Source organism: Lepisosteus oculatus, chromosome 19 (genome assembly GCF_040954835.1).
Source record: "Lepisosteus oculatus isolate fLepOcu1 chromosome 19, fLepOcu1.hap2, whole genome shotgun sequence".
Classification (NCBI taxonomy): Eukaryota; Metazoa; Chordata; class Actinopteri; order Semionotiformes; family Lepisosteidae; genus Lepisosteus; species Lepisosteus oculatus.
This window is the reverse complement of record NC_090714.1, coordinates 11378638-11393754: the sequence shown is the minus strand read 5'-3', so window position 1 is coordinate 11393754 and position 15117 is coordinate 11378638. Positions and strand designations below refer to the sequence as shown.

Below are 15117 nucleotides of genomic sequence, written 5' to 3'. Positions count from 1 at the left end.
GCAATGAGGAGGTCGGCTTTGAAATCCCGTGGACTGTCTGCGAGTGAGTAATCCTGCGACATTGAAGACTCATTTCCCCCTTCAGACCTGTGTCGGCTTCCAGTTTCATTTCAAATCAGCTCATTTCCAGTAAAAAAAAGGGCTGCCAAGGAGCCGGCGAGATACCAGGGCTTTGGGAAGCTGAACTTAACGGAATCTGTTTGATACCGGCTAATCTGCCAACGGGACATTTCACTTTTAATTTGTTTCCAGGAAAACAGACTACGAAAGAAAGAGCCGACGTGACAGTAAGGCTTTGGGGCACAGAACCTCACAGTGTCTCCCTCTAATTTGCGCATCTGCTGGTTCAATGGCGTCTAAATGCAACCGACTCAGCGGCCCCTTGCTACAGCAGCTCCTGGGCTCGGTGGATAACGTCCTGTTCGACTGCGACGGGGTGATCTGGCGAGGGGACCAGGCCATCGCCGGCGCCCCGGCCGTCGTCAATTCGCTGAAGAAGAACGGGAAGCGGGTGTTTTTTGTGACCAACAACAGCACCAAAACCAGGGCCATGTACGCGGAGAAGCTGAGCCGGCTGGGCTTCGACGCGCGGCAGGAGGACGTGTTCGGCACGGCGTACTGCTCGGCGGTGTACCTGAAGCACATCTCGAAGCTGGCCGGCAAAGTCTACCTCATTGGCAGCAAGGCCATGGCGCAGGAGCTGGAAAACGTAGGGATCCAGAATGTGGGGGTTGGCCCCGACCCCATTTCGGGTGGGCAGAGCGACTGGGCGAGTGTGCCCTTGGATCCCGAAGTCAAAGCCGTGCTCGTCGGCTTCGATGAGCATTTCAGCTACATGAAGCTCAACAGAGCGCTTCACTACCTCAGCAACTCGGACTGCCTATTCGTAGGCACCAACACTGATACCAGGCTACCGCTGGAAGGTGGCAAGGCTGTGCCAGGTGTGTACATGGGTTTTATACGTGCATTTTGATTGTTGAACGTTTTATAATAGGTGAAGATAGTGACGCGCAAGCGTTTCGCAATTGTCCCCCTGCCATGTTCTAGCACCATCAGCGCGGTAGTGACGTCATACCGGCGGTGCTCTTCTGCGCGTTTTAATCCGGCGTTACCTGCTGTAGCGACGGGGTGAGGATTTCCAGATGCCTGTTAAATGCTGTACATACAGACTAAAGGAGGGGACACGCAAAGCATTTTCAAACGTTTGTAGAAAACGCCTCCCTGACGTTTTATTGATCTCATTTGCGTCTGCGTACTTTGAAATCAGTTATTTCAGAGAGTCCAAGGTACAGTGACGCGGCTGTGTGCAGGGACTGGACCTTCAGTTGTTTAATTGAACTCATTTGATTTGCTAGATTTTTAATTTACTGCTTCTAAAAAAAAGACGTTTTTAATTTGCCCATGAGTTTTTTTTTACGTACAGTTAGAAAGCGGGAATTCATAAAAGATCTGCTTGGTAAATTTACTAATTTAACTGGTAGGAAATTACCGTTTAAACTGATAGAAATTGGCTAAATTCGTGGTTCAGTTGACTGACAAGCTCCCGATTTTGGAAAGACCTGAACCTTGACGTGACACAAGAAGGAGTTATTCAGATAACCCCTTTCCCCACCTAATCCATTGCCATTGTGCAGGAAAGCAGATTTCTGCTGATCCTCCTGACAAACGTGCACAACTGCTGACACGTCGTTATCCCCTCTTTGAATTCTACGTCCTAATGAGAACTCACAACGCCCCTCCACATCCGCTGGGCCGGCCTTGGGGTCCTTGCTCCTCTTAATTGCTTCGTCTCCTGTTGAGGGTGGAACGCCGGCGTGTCTCCTCTCGCCGGTCTTCCGATTTCCTGTTTTTATTCCCTTTTTTCCTCCTTCATTTTTTACTCGTTTAATTGCTTTCCCACTGTATTCCAAACCCTAACTGTAATTGTGTAATCCTGCAGTCTCCTCTCATTGTGTTTTTCTTTCCTGTGAAGCGCTTTGAGAAACCACTTTCAAAGGCACTATATACAGTGCATATAGAAAGGTATTTTTCAAGAACCTTGTCTGGGGTCAGCTTGGAATGTTCCTTGGTCTTCATGGTGTAGTGTTTCCTCGGAATTGCACTAAGTCGGGAAGCTCCCGGACACAGTATTTATTCTGATAGCATGTGAAACACCTCAACTGCACACAGGTGGACTCCAGCCAAGTAATTCTGTGACTTGGAGAAGAGAGTTAGTTACTTCAGAGGTCATTTGGGGTGTGTCAAAGCAAGGGGGCTGAATACTTATGCAGTTGATTATTTTCAGTTATTTTAAAAACTCCTTAGTAAGGAGAAAAAACACCTCTAGGGGTCCAAGGTCAACCGGCTGCTCAACCCCTTTGAGCATGCTAACATTATAGAATTAAAAAAAGGGAATAAATGAATGAGAGTATTAATCCATCCACCATGTCTTCTGTGTGTCAGTACTCCATTCAGATCTCTGTAAACCAGCAAAATCCTCCTAAACGATAGCTATATCCACGATGTCCCTCTTGGATCCATGGCAGTGATGCAGCGTCCAACTCAGACGGTGCCCAGCCCACATGTGGGGAGGAGAATAGGATAGTTTGGTCAGAACAGATGTATCTACCTGGTGGGCCAACACAGACACACAATGGCAGGGACAGCAGCACCAGCAGCCATGGTTGCAGCAGGCTGTGTTGTAAGGTGTGAGTAGGCTAGGCTGAAGTAAGAGGTCTTCAGTCTGGATTTGAATGCTGAGATTGACTCGGCATCCAGAATAATAATAATAATAATAATTGTTTACACTTATATAGCGATTTTCTGGACACTCCACTCAAAGCGCTTTACAGGTAATGGGGATCCCCTCCACCAACACCAATGTGCAGCCCCCACCTGGATGATGCGACAGCAGCCATAGTGCGCCAGAACGCTCCCCACACACCAGCTGTTAGTGGGGAGGAGAGCACAGTAATGAAGCCAATTCATAGATATGGGGTGGGAGACTGTTCCATAAGCTAGGGCCCCTGTAACTGAAGGCTTTACCGCCAGCTGTTCTTTTATTAATGCGTGTGACCACGACGCGGGTTCACCCAGCCCAGCGCCGCCCTGCTGACCTGTGGGTGTTGTGCCCCCTTCTCTCCCTGCAGGGACTGGCTGTCTCCTGCGGGCGGTGGAGACGGCGGCGCACCGCCAGGCCCAGGTGGTGGGGAAGCCCAGCCCCTTCATGTTCGAGTGCGTGGCCAGCGAGTACGGCCTGGACCCTGCCCGGACCCTCATGGTGGGCGACCGCCTGGACACGGACATCCTGCTGGGCACCAGGTGCGGCCTGAAGACCCTGCTGACCCTCACGGGGGTGTCCAGGCTGGAAGAGGCCCAGGCTCACCAGGAGAGTGGCTGCCCCACGCGCTCAGAGTTGGTGCCCGACTTCTATGTAGAGAGCGTCTCCGAGCTCCTGCCAGCGCTGCAGGGATAGACCACAAGCCCTTGCCCCACTGGAGAGGAGAGGAGGGCGAGACAGAGAGGCAGAGTGCCATGTGTTGGATCACACACCTTTCCGGAGCAGCAGAGTTATTTAATTTGAACTGTTTGGTGATGTGACTGATCTGCTGAGGTACGTTCTCTTTTAGCAGTTCCTTTAAATTGGCCCCTAGAGGAAGAGAAGAGCGAATGTCTTCAATAAAGAGTCAGTATTTGATCAGCTCTTTATCTTCTGCACCAAGACACAGTGGGGCTCTGTTTCCATGACATATTAACCCCTTAGTTTCCTAAAATCTAAAATTTTAACCCCCATCTTTGGCCATAGGCTATCAAAACAGTACTTCGTGTTTCAGCATCTGACTTTATTTAACATAAATATATGTTGTTGAAGTATGTAATACAGTACACTATAGTAATGTTCAGTAAGCCAAATTTGCGGCTTTGATAATTCAAAGGAACAGAGACAGGATAGCTAGTACAATGCCCTGCGTTCCTTCCTAAAGGTGTGAAAATAGTTCAAAACATAGATGCTAGAACTGGCAAATCGGCCTCAGGTGCATGCAGAAAGTTTTTGTTTCTCTTGAAGTGATATTTGGATTTTAACTTGCACTCCTAACAGTCCTAAGACTGAGGCTTAGAGCTTAATTACGTCAGGCTGTATAAACGCTAACAACAGATGTAGCTCCAGCATGTAACGCGTTCAAGAGAATGCACCGTATTTCTGAGTTTTTGTCACTACCAAGGCAACTGTGTAACAACACAGATGAGTAATAAAAGAGCTTCCTCCCAGAATTTGAAGGGCTGGTCAGATTTTGCTGTTATGCATGGATTTCTACCAGAGCACAGAGATGCTCTGACTTCATCAGTGTTACTGAGATGTGAGGGAGAACAGACCAGGCAGGCACTGAGGCGAATCGGGCTTCGTGGTCCTGTTTTTTGTAATAGTATTATTTCATGGTTAAATTGAAGTGGTTTTTTGGGCTGGCACAAAAGCTGTATGTTTGGCAGCTAAGTTAAATAAGTAATCTACATTAATATAATACATTTCCATTACATATTAAAATATTGAATTATAGCACTGGCAGTGATCCCCTCTCAAAAAATCTTTATCCCAAATTCCAGAAACTGTGTTGGAATGGAAATTTTAGCCAGTTGCTTGTCGGCATGTGCTATTGTAATTGCAAATGACCATGACATTTACTCACACAATCAAACTGCCGAAACAGACCAGGTTTAGAAAAAAATGAAATATAATGGCTTTGGAGTCTGTGCCTTAATAAAGGCATTTTACTTGATTGCAGGTGTTCAGACTCATTTAATTTAGTTCTTTTTGTCATAAAATACGTTTTATCCTCTGCCTTGCTCATAATACTGAAACACAACAACTGGCTGCTTCTGTATTGATTATTTTTTTAATTAACATACAGTAAAAGTGTCATTCAAAAATCACCTTGACTCTTATTGGCTTGAACCATTCTGACCTAACAATCCATTAATGTTGACCTTTACTTATCATTCCAGTGAAGCTGATGTCATATGACTCAGATAACATCTGTGCATCTACAATAGAAGGTTCATTTCCGTGTCTCTAAATTCCCCGTAATTCTGTATTTTGTGCTCTCCTGTACTCATTCTCTGGTTCTCCTTGAAAGACATGCTATAACAATGTTGTGCGTTTGGGAACTGCCCCAAAATCACAACAAAGACCTGTATTCAGTAAGGTTTGGCCAACCTGTTCTACTCAGGTTTCATACAATTTGACACATGAAGAAATCTCCAATTGAAACAAAAAGCACCACTGTATCAATTTAATAATTTAGCTCACTGAAAGCAAGCTATTAAATACAAGGTATGTGGACTCGTGAGTGCATTACTTTTTCTTCTTTATATGAGAAAGAACATTGTGGTACGTGTTGCATAGTTGTGCTTGACGTTTTAATGCTTGCGTTACTGTAATGTTTCTGGCACCAGGAACAAATCTGGGCTCTTGGATTCCCTGCCAGTACTGAACTTTAAACTGCCTAACAAGTACTGAATTTATCCTTAATTACTGAATTAACCCAGGTGCTGCAGATCAATTAAATAATTAAGGATTGCACAGGATGGCAAAGACTCTCCAAGCCCTGTAATCCATATGTCTAAATTGACAATCCTTGGTTTAGTAGGTGTGTGTGCGTGTGTGTGTGGTAGGCAATATGATTTCTGTTCATTGCTGGAAAAGCAGCTTAAAGTGATTCAGCCTCTGTTATACGTGTGTGGATATATAACTGAAAAATGTCTAGTAGTTAAACAATCCCTATGGTTTTTTTTTCCTTATTATTACTATAACAGGGTAATTTATTATTTAATCATGGTAGCTGCAGTATACAATTAGCATAAATTCCTAGGTTACAGTTTTCTGATTCACACGATTTCGAGAAAAGGATCCTCTCAAATAACAAATAATGCATTTATTAATTTATTATACGGTTTCTTGATTCAGTTTCTTTCGATAATATCTTAACAAACAGTACCTACTGTCAATGAATGGTGCTCAGTACATTAATAGCTGCTCAGTACTTTTCTTGATAAACAGTTGATGCTGAACATTAGAAGGATTTCTGAAAGAGCCACTGTACGGACTGGAGGAAAAGTGAACAAATGGAGAAATTTATTTTGCTTCCAATAAAAAAAGTAAGAGTGCCGTGGCAATTGGAAATGTTTGGGGAGCATTTTTGTCAATTGAAAGTCAAAAATGTTTTTCTTCTCTAACAATTTGTGGTCATTTTTTTTTTTGCTTTATGAATGTTAATAATTTGCACAAGCTACTCCATTCAATCTGGTCTACATTAAACGCTCCAAATGGAGATTTGTGCCTAAACAAAACGTCTAAGTACTCTTTTCTTTTATTTCTTACCCCAGGTTCACAGTACTGTTGAAAAAAATCCAGTCATTCCTTATGAGCAATGTTAAAAACAAACTTGTTTATATGGCATGTGCCAAGGAGAAACTGCATTTCTCTCTCACAGGCCTGCGCATGGGCATCAGCAACTGTATTTGCTGTTGGAGTCCATTTCACTCGATTCCTTTCACACTGTAACTTGAAAATTACAAAGTGTTCAGACAGGGTGTTTAATCTGATCATTCTGATGTGAGAATTGGACCATGTCGAAGTTAAACATCAGCTGGCGTGTGAGTTACTGTAGGCTAGTTGGTCAGTTTTCACATACACGTCCATTTTGATTAATTTGAATTATATTTAGACAGCACTTTTGTTCCCAAAGGATCTCACAGCACTTTACAAATAGGAGGGGACCCACTTTGTCCACTACTGAAGTGCTGCACTCCACTAATTTGCGATTCGTATACTCCAGCAGCCCCACTCCACAGTAGACTGGAGCCTTGGGTTGCCTTATCCAAAGGGCAGCACCTATAGTAATGCAGCACAGTGTCGCTTATTGTACTGGGACTTCCAGAAGGGTGTAGTGACACCTGCTGGTCCCTTTCTTCCATAAGAGGCTGAAATCCAGCAGTTTTGATGCATTAGGAGGGAGGTAGCATATCTGCAGGCTTTCTGTCCCTGGACAGCAGCACCTGAAGAGCTGGAAGATACTGTTAGATTAGTCCAGGTAAGCCGATAATGACCTGATTCAGCTCTTTAAGAGCCCTGATTGACTGAAAACCATTAGAAAAGCACCGACCCTCCAGTACCCTGCTGCAGAAGTTCCCAGGTTGAATCTTTGGTCATACTAAAGCACTTTTGAGAAGTTTTCCAACTAAGAAAACCTCTAATAGGATACAGCTATGCCTGTATTGCCAAAAATAATATGTAACTTAAAGTTTTACACTGTTTCGGTTCAAGCCCCCTCACTAATTCCAAGTACTTTAATGTCCATGCTCTGTACAACATGTTGAACACACACCTGTTGATGATCACTGTGTGACTACTGTAGAGTACTGTAAATCATGTTGAGCAGAAACCACAGCCACTGGACATGTGGAACAAAGGAAGAAAAATGCGTTAGAATAGAGTAATATATTATGCAAACGAAGACGGGCAACAGAGTTTTTACAGACCACTGTGAAATAGTTGTCCAAAGTGCAATAATTATCTGTTTTGTCATGCTATAAAACCAAAACAAGCTATGCCTGTGACTCATTGGACAAAGCAGCGGTAATACTGTATGTCGGGTCATGTCCTTAATATCCTTTTGTGTTAAACAATTCACTCCTGTTTAGAGTCTATGCAATAAAAAAAAAACACTGGAAAACTTTTTCATGGGTTTTAGTACGTTATTTATTGGAGGGTTAATTTTTTTTCGCCTGTTTTGGGGGTACAGTGCAACAGGGGAGCTTGGTGCTCATTTAATTTGTTTGGCTCGTTTACAATACACTGCCTGTACGATACCGTGCATTTCCTTCGAGTCACCTTGGTCAGTCGCCGGCTGGCAGCCTCTTATCTTATTCTCCCCGATGACAGCCCCTGTCCTCTCCCGGACTTCCCTCTCGCCCTCTTTGTCCTTTGTCTGGGATGCTGGACCTGGGTCCGGTCCCGGGGCGATCACGTGTGCGCGGGCCGCGGCCAGGGGGACGCGCCCCGGCTCTATAGCCGCCCAGGTGCGCGGCTGTTCTCGCTCAGGCGGTCGCAGCGGAGCGCAGCAGCGGGACCCAGGATGAAGGGCTGCTGGAGCAGGTCGGCGGCCGGCCCCCGAGACACCCAGTGCTCGGTGAGAAACCACAAAAGACACAGAAATCTGTCTTTCCGAAACAGAAATGCTTTATGCTGAAGTTCCAGGATAGATTTTGACCATTTCAGCGACGAGTTTAATTTATGAACTACTTTAAATACAGGTGTTCACATGAGTTTGTTAATTACATTTCTAGAGGCATTATATTCTGCTCTTCATATGTAACTTCTAACAGCATTTCTGTCAACGGAAAGTCTGAAACCGTTTTTCTTCTCTACGAAATCTTTGTCATTTTATGAGCGTCTGGTCTATCCCCACTCTTCGCGTTTAGATTTGATCGACGTAGTCTGCATCGGCGAAATACTTTTCTGTGCGAAGGGAAAGGGCGTTAGGATTTTTCAAATCTGAGAAGGGCGAACTGCTTCGGTGATGTGAGCCGCGTCTTGCGGAAAAGACGCGCCCAGCGTCCCAGCGCTGTGCCCGGGGTAGTCGCTCATCGGACACCGCCCCCCTAGAAACCCCCGGACTGGGAACTGCTGGGAGGCAGAGGCGAAACGCGGATAGATGTAGTCTCAAGTTGACCGCATCCGAGGGAGAACGGCCCCAGGCCGGAGCACTAACTTTACCGCACAAATTGGGACTACAGTAAATTTCCTCTGTCACCCCCCGCAACAGGACAGGAGCCCAGCTCTGCAGTCGCCTTTTCCTCACAGGACGCTGTGGGGCTCTGTTGGTGTCGTCCTGCTCCTGCTGGCCATAGCCGTCAGCGCTATGGTGCTGCTCGGAGTCAAAAGGAAGCACCCGCAGGTAAGAACCACCTTCTCCCGGCTCTCTTGCACACAAAAAGCGAAAACTTATTGAGTTTTAATCTCACGCACTTAACTGTGCACCTGCTTGAACTTGTGTGTGTGTGTATGGGGGGGGTAGCTCCACGTCTCTACGGCCTTTCAGAACAATCCTGAAATGCTTTCACGTTTCCGAAGTTATTAAATTCAATTCAACTTTATTTGTCATTATACTTACACGGGTGCGTAGGATAGTGAAAAGTGTTTCTCATTAGTCTCTCAGGTGCAGTATATAAATAGAACAGAAAATAAGACAATAGACAGCAACACAATAACAATAACAACAGTGTAATCAAAACTGTGCAAATACGCAAGCAGAGAAAAGAATACAACAGGACAAAAGTAATTGGGGGAACAGTGCAAAAATAGTACGGTGATGAATAAATAAATATTACAACTAATACAGTTTTAGTAGCACAACAAAAACTTTTGGACGTGCGCTGTATTTAGGTGTCTGCTTAGGTGTCTAGGTATATTTAAGTGTCTTGCAGGCACTGTTCGTTATAGAAATCGGCGAGCGGGTTTAAGAGTGATAACGGTGGAGATCGAGTCCGGGGTGTTGTAGTTTTTTCGGAACTATAGTGGTTGGGCACTGCGATGCATCCTCACAAGTTTTCATGCCCCGGCCAAATCCTGCGGAACGCCGGATATTTAAGAACTCGAATTCGCACAAAACCCGAAATCACCCCGGTCGGCTTTGATGGCTACGACGGCGGCCTGAGAGAGGCAGAAGAAGGCAACCGTCTCCGGGCGTCTCCCGTGTCGCAGTCTGTGTTGCAGGTGGTGAGGGTGACTCTGGAGGAGCAGAGCGGCGTCCTGCTCAACCACTCCGCCCTCGTCGACAGGTGCCATGAGGTGGTGACCTACTACGTGACATCGCACACTAACCTCACCTCCGCTGTGCTGTTCGACATGAAAAATGTGAGGCTTTCTCCTTACTTCTGTACTATGATGGGGGATTTTTTTTTTCCAAGTAAAAGCCCCCCCAAAAATCCATTTAGGATACTTCTAAATCTGGGAAAGATTTCCAGTTGTCCACAAAGAGGTCTTTCTGTAAAAATAGTGTCATCCAGACCCTTTGTACAAGTGAGTCTCTGGGATCAAGACTGGTGGGTTGTGGGTTTGTCCTCGCTGCACACTGCTGCTGTGAGGGTCCTTAGCCCAGTACTCCAGTCCCCCCAGTTGTGTGAGTGGGGGCCAGCATTCCTGTGTCCCCATTATGGACTGGCCTCCTGTCCTGCAATGCGGGGGGGTCTGTTCACTTATCTCCATGGAAACCAGCCCAGCTGCTGTGGCACTGATAGGGAACTTTCCAGTCCATTGATGCGAGACACTTAGATAAAGAAAGTCGAATACCAGATTGGGGATGGGGCATTTTTCACGCGAGAAGTTTCTCGTGAATCTTTATTTGTTTTTGGTTTCTGTTCAGGGCTTAATATGTTACAAGCCAGAGAGCCGGGATGCCTGCTTCCTGCAAAAAATGGAGACGTCCGATTTTGAAAACGTACACACCCTCCTCAACATGTCCCAACACAAGGTATGTTGGTAAGATCGCAACTCGTATTAAAGAAATCGACCTATCAAAATATAAGGTACCACAAGGTGTGTGGAGGGGGGCTTTTTTAACACATTTTGGTCCTGGGTTTGACTTCAGTTGGACAGCTTGTCTCAGGTACAGGGCCTCCTAAAGCACAGCGTCCTTGGTGGCCATACAGGATTGCTGTTTTTTTAACTGTGTTCCAGAGGGCAGAGCGCCCCCTACTGGTCCGCCAACATCACTTACAGCAGCAAACTGGTATGCCTCATAGCAGAGGTCTCCAGTCCAGGTTCTGGGACACCCACATTGCAGCCGAGCGCTTTACTTAAATGAATCCTTAACAGGACCAACGAGAGGTTTGGTTGTACCTTTTATTTTATTTGTCGGAGGTTGGAGATCTTAAGTTACTTATGAAGCCCAGTAGTTCAAAAGCTACATGTTTAGAAACTAAGCACAAATTGATGAGGTCAGATCAAACCTATTATCAGGTCAAATAAGGGGTCAGTACACTGGTGGTGCTGACTGCTGAGACCTGACAGGATCAGGCTACAAGCTGTTGGGGTCAGAGCACAGGGTCAGCCATTTACACAGTGCCCCTGGAGCAAGCGCCTTACTCAGGGGCCCAACGGAGTAGGATTCCTCTGCCGGCCCCGGGATTTGAACCGGCAACCTTCCAGCCACAGGTGCAGATCCTGAGCCACAGAGGATCCGCCCATGTTGACATTCCAGTCTGCTTCACAGAGGGCAGACTTCAGCACTCAAAGCCCCTCAGTAGAAAGCAGTGTGTGTGGTCTATAGTCACAGCACTATCAATAGACTTTCTGCAGGTTCCTTACATAGGTTACCTGTAAGTGGAGGGCAGACCTAAGCCCCACCCTCCGCCCCTCCATTAAGCAGAAGCTTATTCTTCCAGTCTCCTGGCCCAAAGCACAGAGCGGCAGACAGCATGCTAGAGCAGGACACTGAAAGAGCACTCCGGTAAGCCCGACCTGGTCTGTACAGTACACCCGATCCCACTGCCATCTCCCTCCCGGATCTCATTACAGCACGTCACACACACAATGGAGACTCTGTTGGACTTTATCTGCAGTCCCTGCTAAAAAGAAAAAAAACACCGTGCAGCTCTTGAGATGTAAGAGACCATTCTGTACACACTGCTGCACTGCAGTTAATGGAGTGGAATATCAGGAGCTACGGTGTTTTAGCTTGCAGAATGAATGCTCTCAGTTCTGGCCTTGCTGATATTTCTTTGGCTTTCTTTCATATAATCATTTTTTAGGGTGCTTTTCCATTCCATTTACTGGAGAAGAGACCTCTCTAATCTTTATGTTTCTGCTTGTGTGAAAATCTGTAAGAAAAAACAACAGCACTACCATCTCCTTAGCCACCTAACTACTCCACTTCACGTGTGGTTTACAGCAGCCTGAGCACACAGAAGCAGTCTGTGCTCTCCTTGTGCTTAAGAGTGTGCTTCCTTGACAGCAGCCCAGTTCTCTTTCACTTCAGCTCAGAGTCATTCCTGACACTGTTTCCAGAAAGCAGTAACTGTCAGACAGAACAATCTCTCCTCCACCCCCTCTGCAGCTGCCCCTTGGTCTCTCCTCACTCTAAGGTGGGGTCCCAGCCTCCTCATCCTCTGGCCAGGAGGTCAGCCCAGAGCCAAGCAGGTTGCGACTAATCTCACCATGTCCAGTCAATAAATATTTTAATTCCATGTGAATTCTCACTAAACTGATCTCAAGAGGCGGTCAGTTTGAGACGGACAATCACAGGTGGGACTGGCAATGTGCCAGACGTGCCCACAAGGTGGTTTACTGTATTTCCTTTTGCAGAGGTCAGTCTGGTGGCATTTTAGGAGACACAGAGTGACCTATGACCCCAGTTCTGAGCGTCGGAATTTGGTACAGCTTAAAACCTGTAGTGACACATACCAACCCACTTCTAGACGAGCTAGACACGATTTTGAAGATTTCTCTGACAGAGGCGGGTGAGATCTATTACCCACTGGTGAAGAACTGGAGTAGAACGGAAACTGAAAGACAAGGGGGAGGTCACCCCAAGACCAGGAGTGGGACCCACTGGGCTAGTGGAGCTCAAAAATCGGCCAGCTCCCGAGCTGAAATCGGCCAGCTCCTCTCCTTTAATTCGGTCAAACCGGCCGCTTGGGGGTTCTTGTGACACGCCTAACAGTGCAGGGCTGACTGATGTGAAAGGACCTTCTGTGCAGTGCGACAGTTTTGAAGAAGGGGAGAAAAAAAAGAAAAGGGGAAAAATTCCTCTAATAGTTTTATTCCCGGACAGGAGTAATTGCCCGGTTAGGGTGAATTGGGTGCTGGGTTGAATGAGGTGGGAGCGATTGTGACACTGCGCTGTGTCGGCTGAGCCCTGGGGACAGGCCAGTTACTCTCTGGGGAGGTTCACTTAATCAGAGCTCGCTTCTTCGTCCCTCTCCAGGTACTCCTCAACACAGCCTGGAGCCCATCCATTCACATCCCTCCCAAAGAAACTCTGCTAGTTGCCAGATCAACAGCAGCCTCCACTGACCCTTATTAATCACCACAAGACATTTATTTCCATCTTGTTTTCTAGTTTTATAATTGGTCCAGTTGTACTACAGTCTGGTATAACACAAACAACATGTACCACTCTATATTGCGAGAGCCGCGGTGACTAGACACCGGATTAAATGGAACTGAATGTCCAACAAAAATAATCCACTTGGTGTAAAAAAAACCTTAAGTGCGCTCAAATTCAGATCGACAGCTCAGTGATCGTGCTGCATGTTTTTTTATAGACTGATCAAACAGTTTTTTATCTAAAGACGTCTGACAAGCACCTCTGGGGAATTGCCTCTTATTCATTAACATTTTCTTTTTTTAAGCTGGGAAAAACTGGCAGCTCGTTTCCTTCTCAAACAGACGTCGCATTTCCAGTTTCAGGCCCCCCGACCCCCAGTGTCTGAGCACTGCGACTCTCTTCTGTCTCTTCCTTAGGTCAATCACTTCTGGCTCCCAGGCAACAAGACCCGATGGCAGACGGAGTTTCTGGGGGTCCTGGGGGGCTCGGGAGTAGATGCCATGACATTGGAGGAGCCCCTGCAAGCCCTCTGCCAGCACGGCCCCATCTACTGGGCTCGCCGAGCTGATGGTGAGAGGATAGGCCAGCTGTTCGCCCACTGATCCCAAACCTCCCTCGATTAAAAAGCCAACACTTCTGGTCTTTTTCCAGCTCATCCACCCCTTTGTCATTCCTGAAGCATCCATAGACCACAGGTCACTGCCGTGTGGAAACACAGCCAGCCTGGGTCAGCGTCCTTCTCAAGCCTCATAGCATTACACGACCCCAGAGTCCGAGACTCCAGCCAGACGCCACACTGGAGATCACAGCACAGATTGAACACACCCTTGAGTGCAGTAACCTAGTTAGAACGCTGAATTAAATGGAGCAACGGGGGTAATTTAAAGTTACAGAATCGGTCTTGAACCCGCAATCCTAGGCTCAGATCCCTACCCACCAAAAGATGAATACAAACACTCAGGCAGAAAGGTAAAAAGAACTAGAAACGTTTCAGGAGGAATCCTTTATCTTCCTGACTGCCCTTTCAAGGCAGGAACATTATACAGCAGTGGAGCAGCACTTTTTTGGCGCGTCCTCTGAGGTGATCCTGTAAATAACAAGGACAACTTTGTTCTTGAGGCTGAAGTTACTCTGGGCTGAAGGATGGGACTGCCTTCTGGCCTAGATCCCGTCTGAGGAAGTGTGAGTGATGCCTTTCCCTTTGTCTGTTTTCACAGGCCCAGGAAAACAAAGGCTAATTTACTTCTGCATCGATATATGCTTCCCCAGTAACGTCTGCGTCTCCGTGTGCTTCTACTACCTGCCTGAGTGAGCAGGGACTGAGTCCACATCCCACTGCAGCCTGGGACCAAGGCTCTCCTCCTCACTGCGGACTGCCAGAAGCGCTCGCTGAACCCTGGGGGAACCCGACCTAGTTAGGCTGGCAGACAAAGGAGCAGCAGAAGAGCTGCCCTCTCCCCTCGGTGAGGACGAGAAAGAAAGTGGAACTATTTCATGTGGTCGATACCCCCATGACCACTCGGTGGCTGTAAAATAAACACCCGCCTTTCAAAACTCCTGCAGTGGACCGTCACATGATTTCTTTTCCTGTTTTGCCAAAATAACACACATATACCCGAGAGGCTTGGCTGACCTGTGCTTATTAACCGGATATGATCTATAGGAGTGCATTATCAAAAGGTCAAGTACTGTACATCCACTGGCTGCGTGAAAACTCTATTTTATTTTCATGGGATGTCACGGTTCAAGTCAGATCTTATAAACTATGGAAAAAGATTGTAATAAACAAGATTAATGCATATCGCACCCACATTGTGTCCATTTTTTTTTACACGTATATTCCTGGAAGCAGATTCCTGGAAAGCAGCAGCAGTAACTGGAGAGAGGGCCCAGGTAAAGGCCACGTGACCCTATAGAGCACAGAGCACCACCCAAAGGTGGAACATCAGGTGCTCAGGAAACTACTTTAATACTCCCTGAAGGCGATCTCAAGCTTCTTGTTGATCCCGTCATTTCAGGAGCTTTAAAAGTA

The 15117-nt window shown here is 46.5% G+C and overlaps 2 protein-coding genes and 1 long non-coding RNA gene across 3 annotated transcripts; 2 read left to right on the top strand and 1 right to left on the bottom strand.

Annotated features, from left to right (window-relative positions):
* The first annotated feature begins 33 nt into the window (after positions 1-33).
* On the top strand, positions 34-7712 carry pgp (phosphoglycolate phosphatase). Its single transcript, XM_015360260.2, has 2 exons — positions 34-941; positions 3129-7712. The coding sequence occupies exons 1-2, from the start codon at positions 350-352 to the stop codon at positions 3452-3454; spliced, it is 918 nt and encodes a 305-aa protein (XP_015215746.2). The 5' UTR covers positions 34-349; the 3' UTR covers positions 3455-7712.
* Positions 7713-7788: 76 nt separating this feature from the next.
* Positions 7789-14639, top strand: bricd5 (BRICHOS domain containing 5). The gene is made up of 6 exons (XM_015360497.2): positions 7789-8165; positions 8802-8933; positions 9740-9892; positions 10401-10508; positions 13502-13655; positions 14303-14639. Exons 1-6 carry the CDS (start codon positions 8112-8114, stop codon positions 14395-14397), a joined length of 696 nt encoding a protein of 231 aa, XP_015215983.2. The 5' UTR covers positions 7789-8111; the 3' UTR covers positions 14398-14639.
* On the bottom strand, positions 9246-11486 carry LOC138224283 (uncharacterized). Its single transcript, XR_011182711.1, has 2 exons — positions 11354-11486; positions 9246-10442 (listed from the first exon to the last, which is right to left on the bottom strand). It is a non-coding gene; the product is annotated as an uncharacterized lncRNA (long non-coding RNA).
* Positions 14640-15117: the final 478 nt, after the last annotated feature.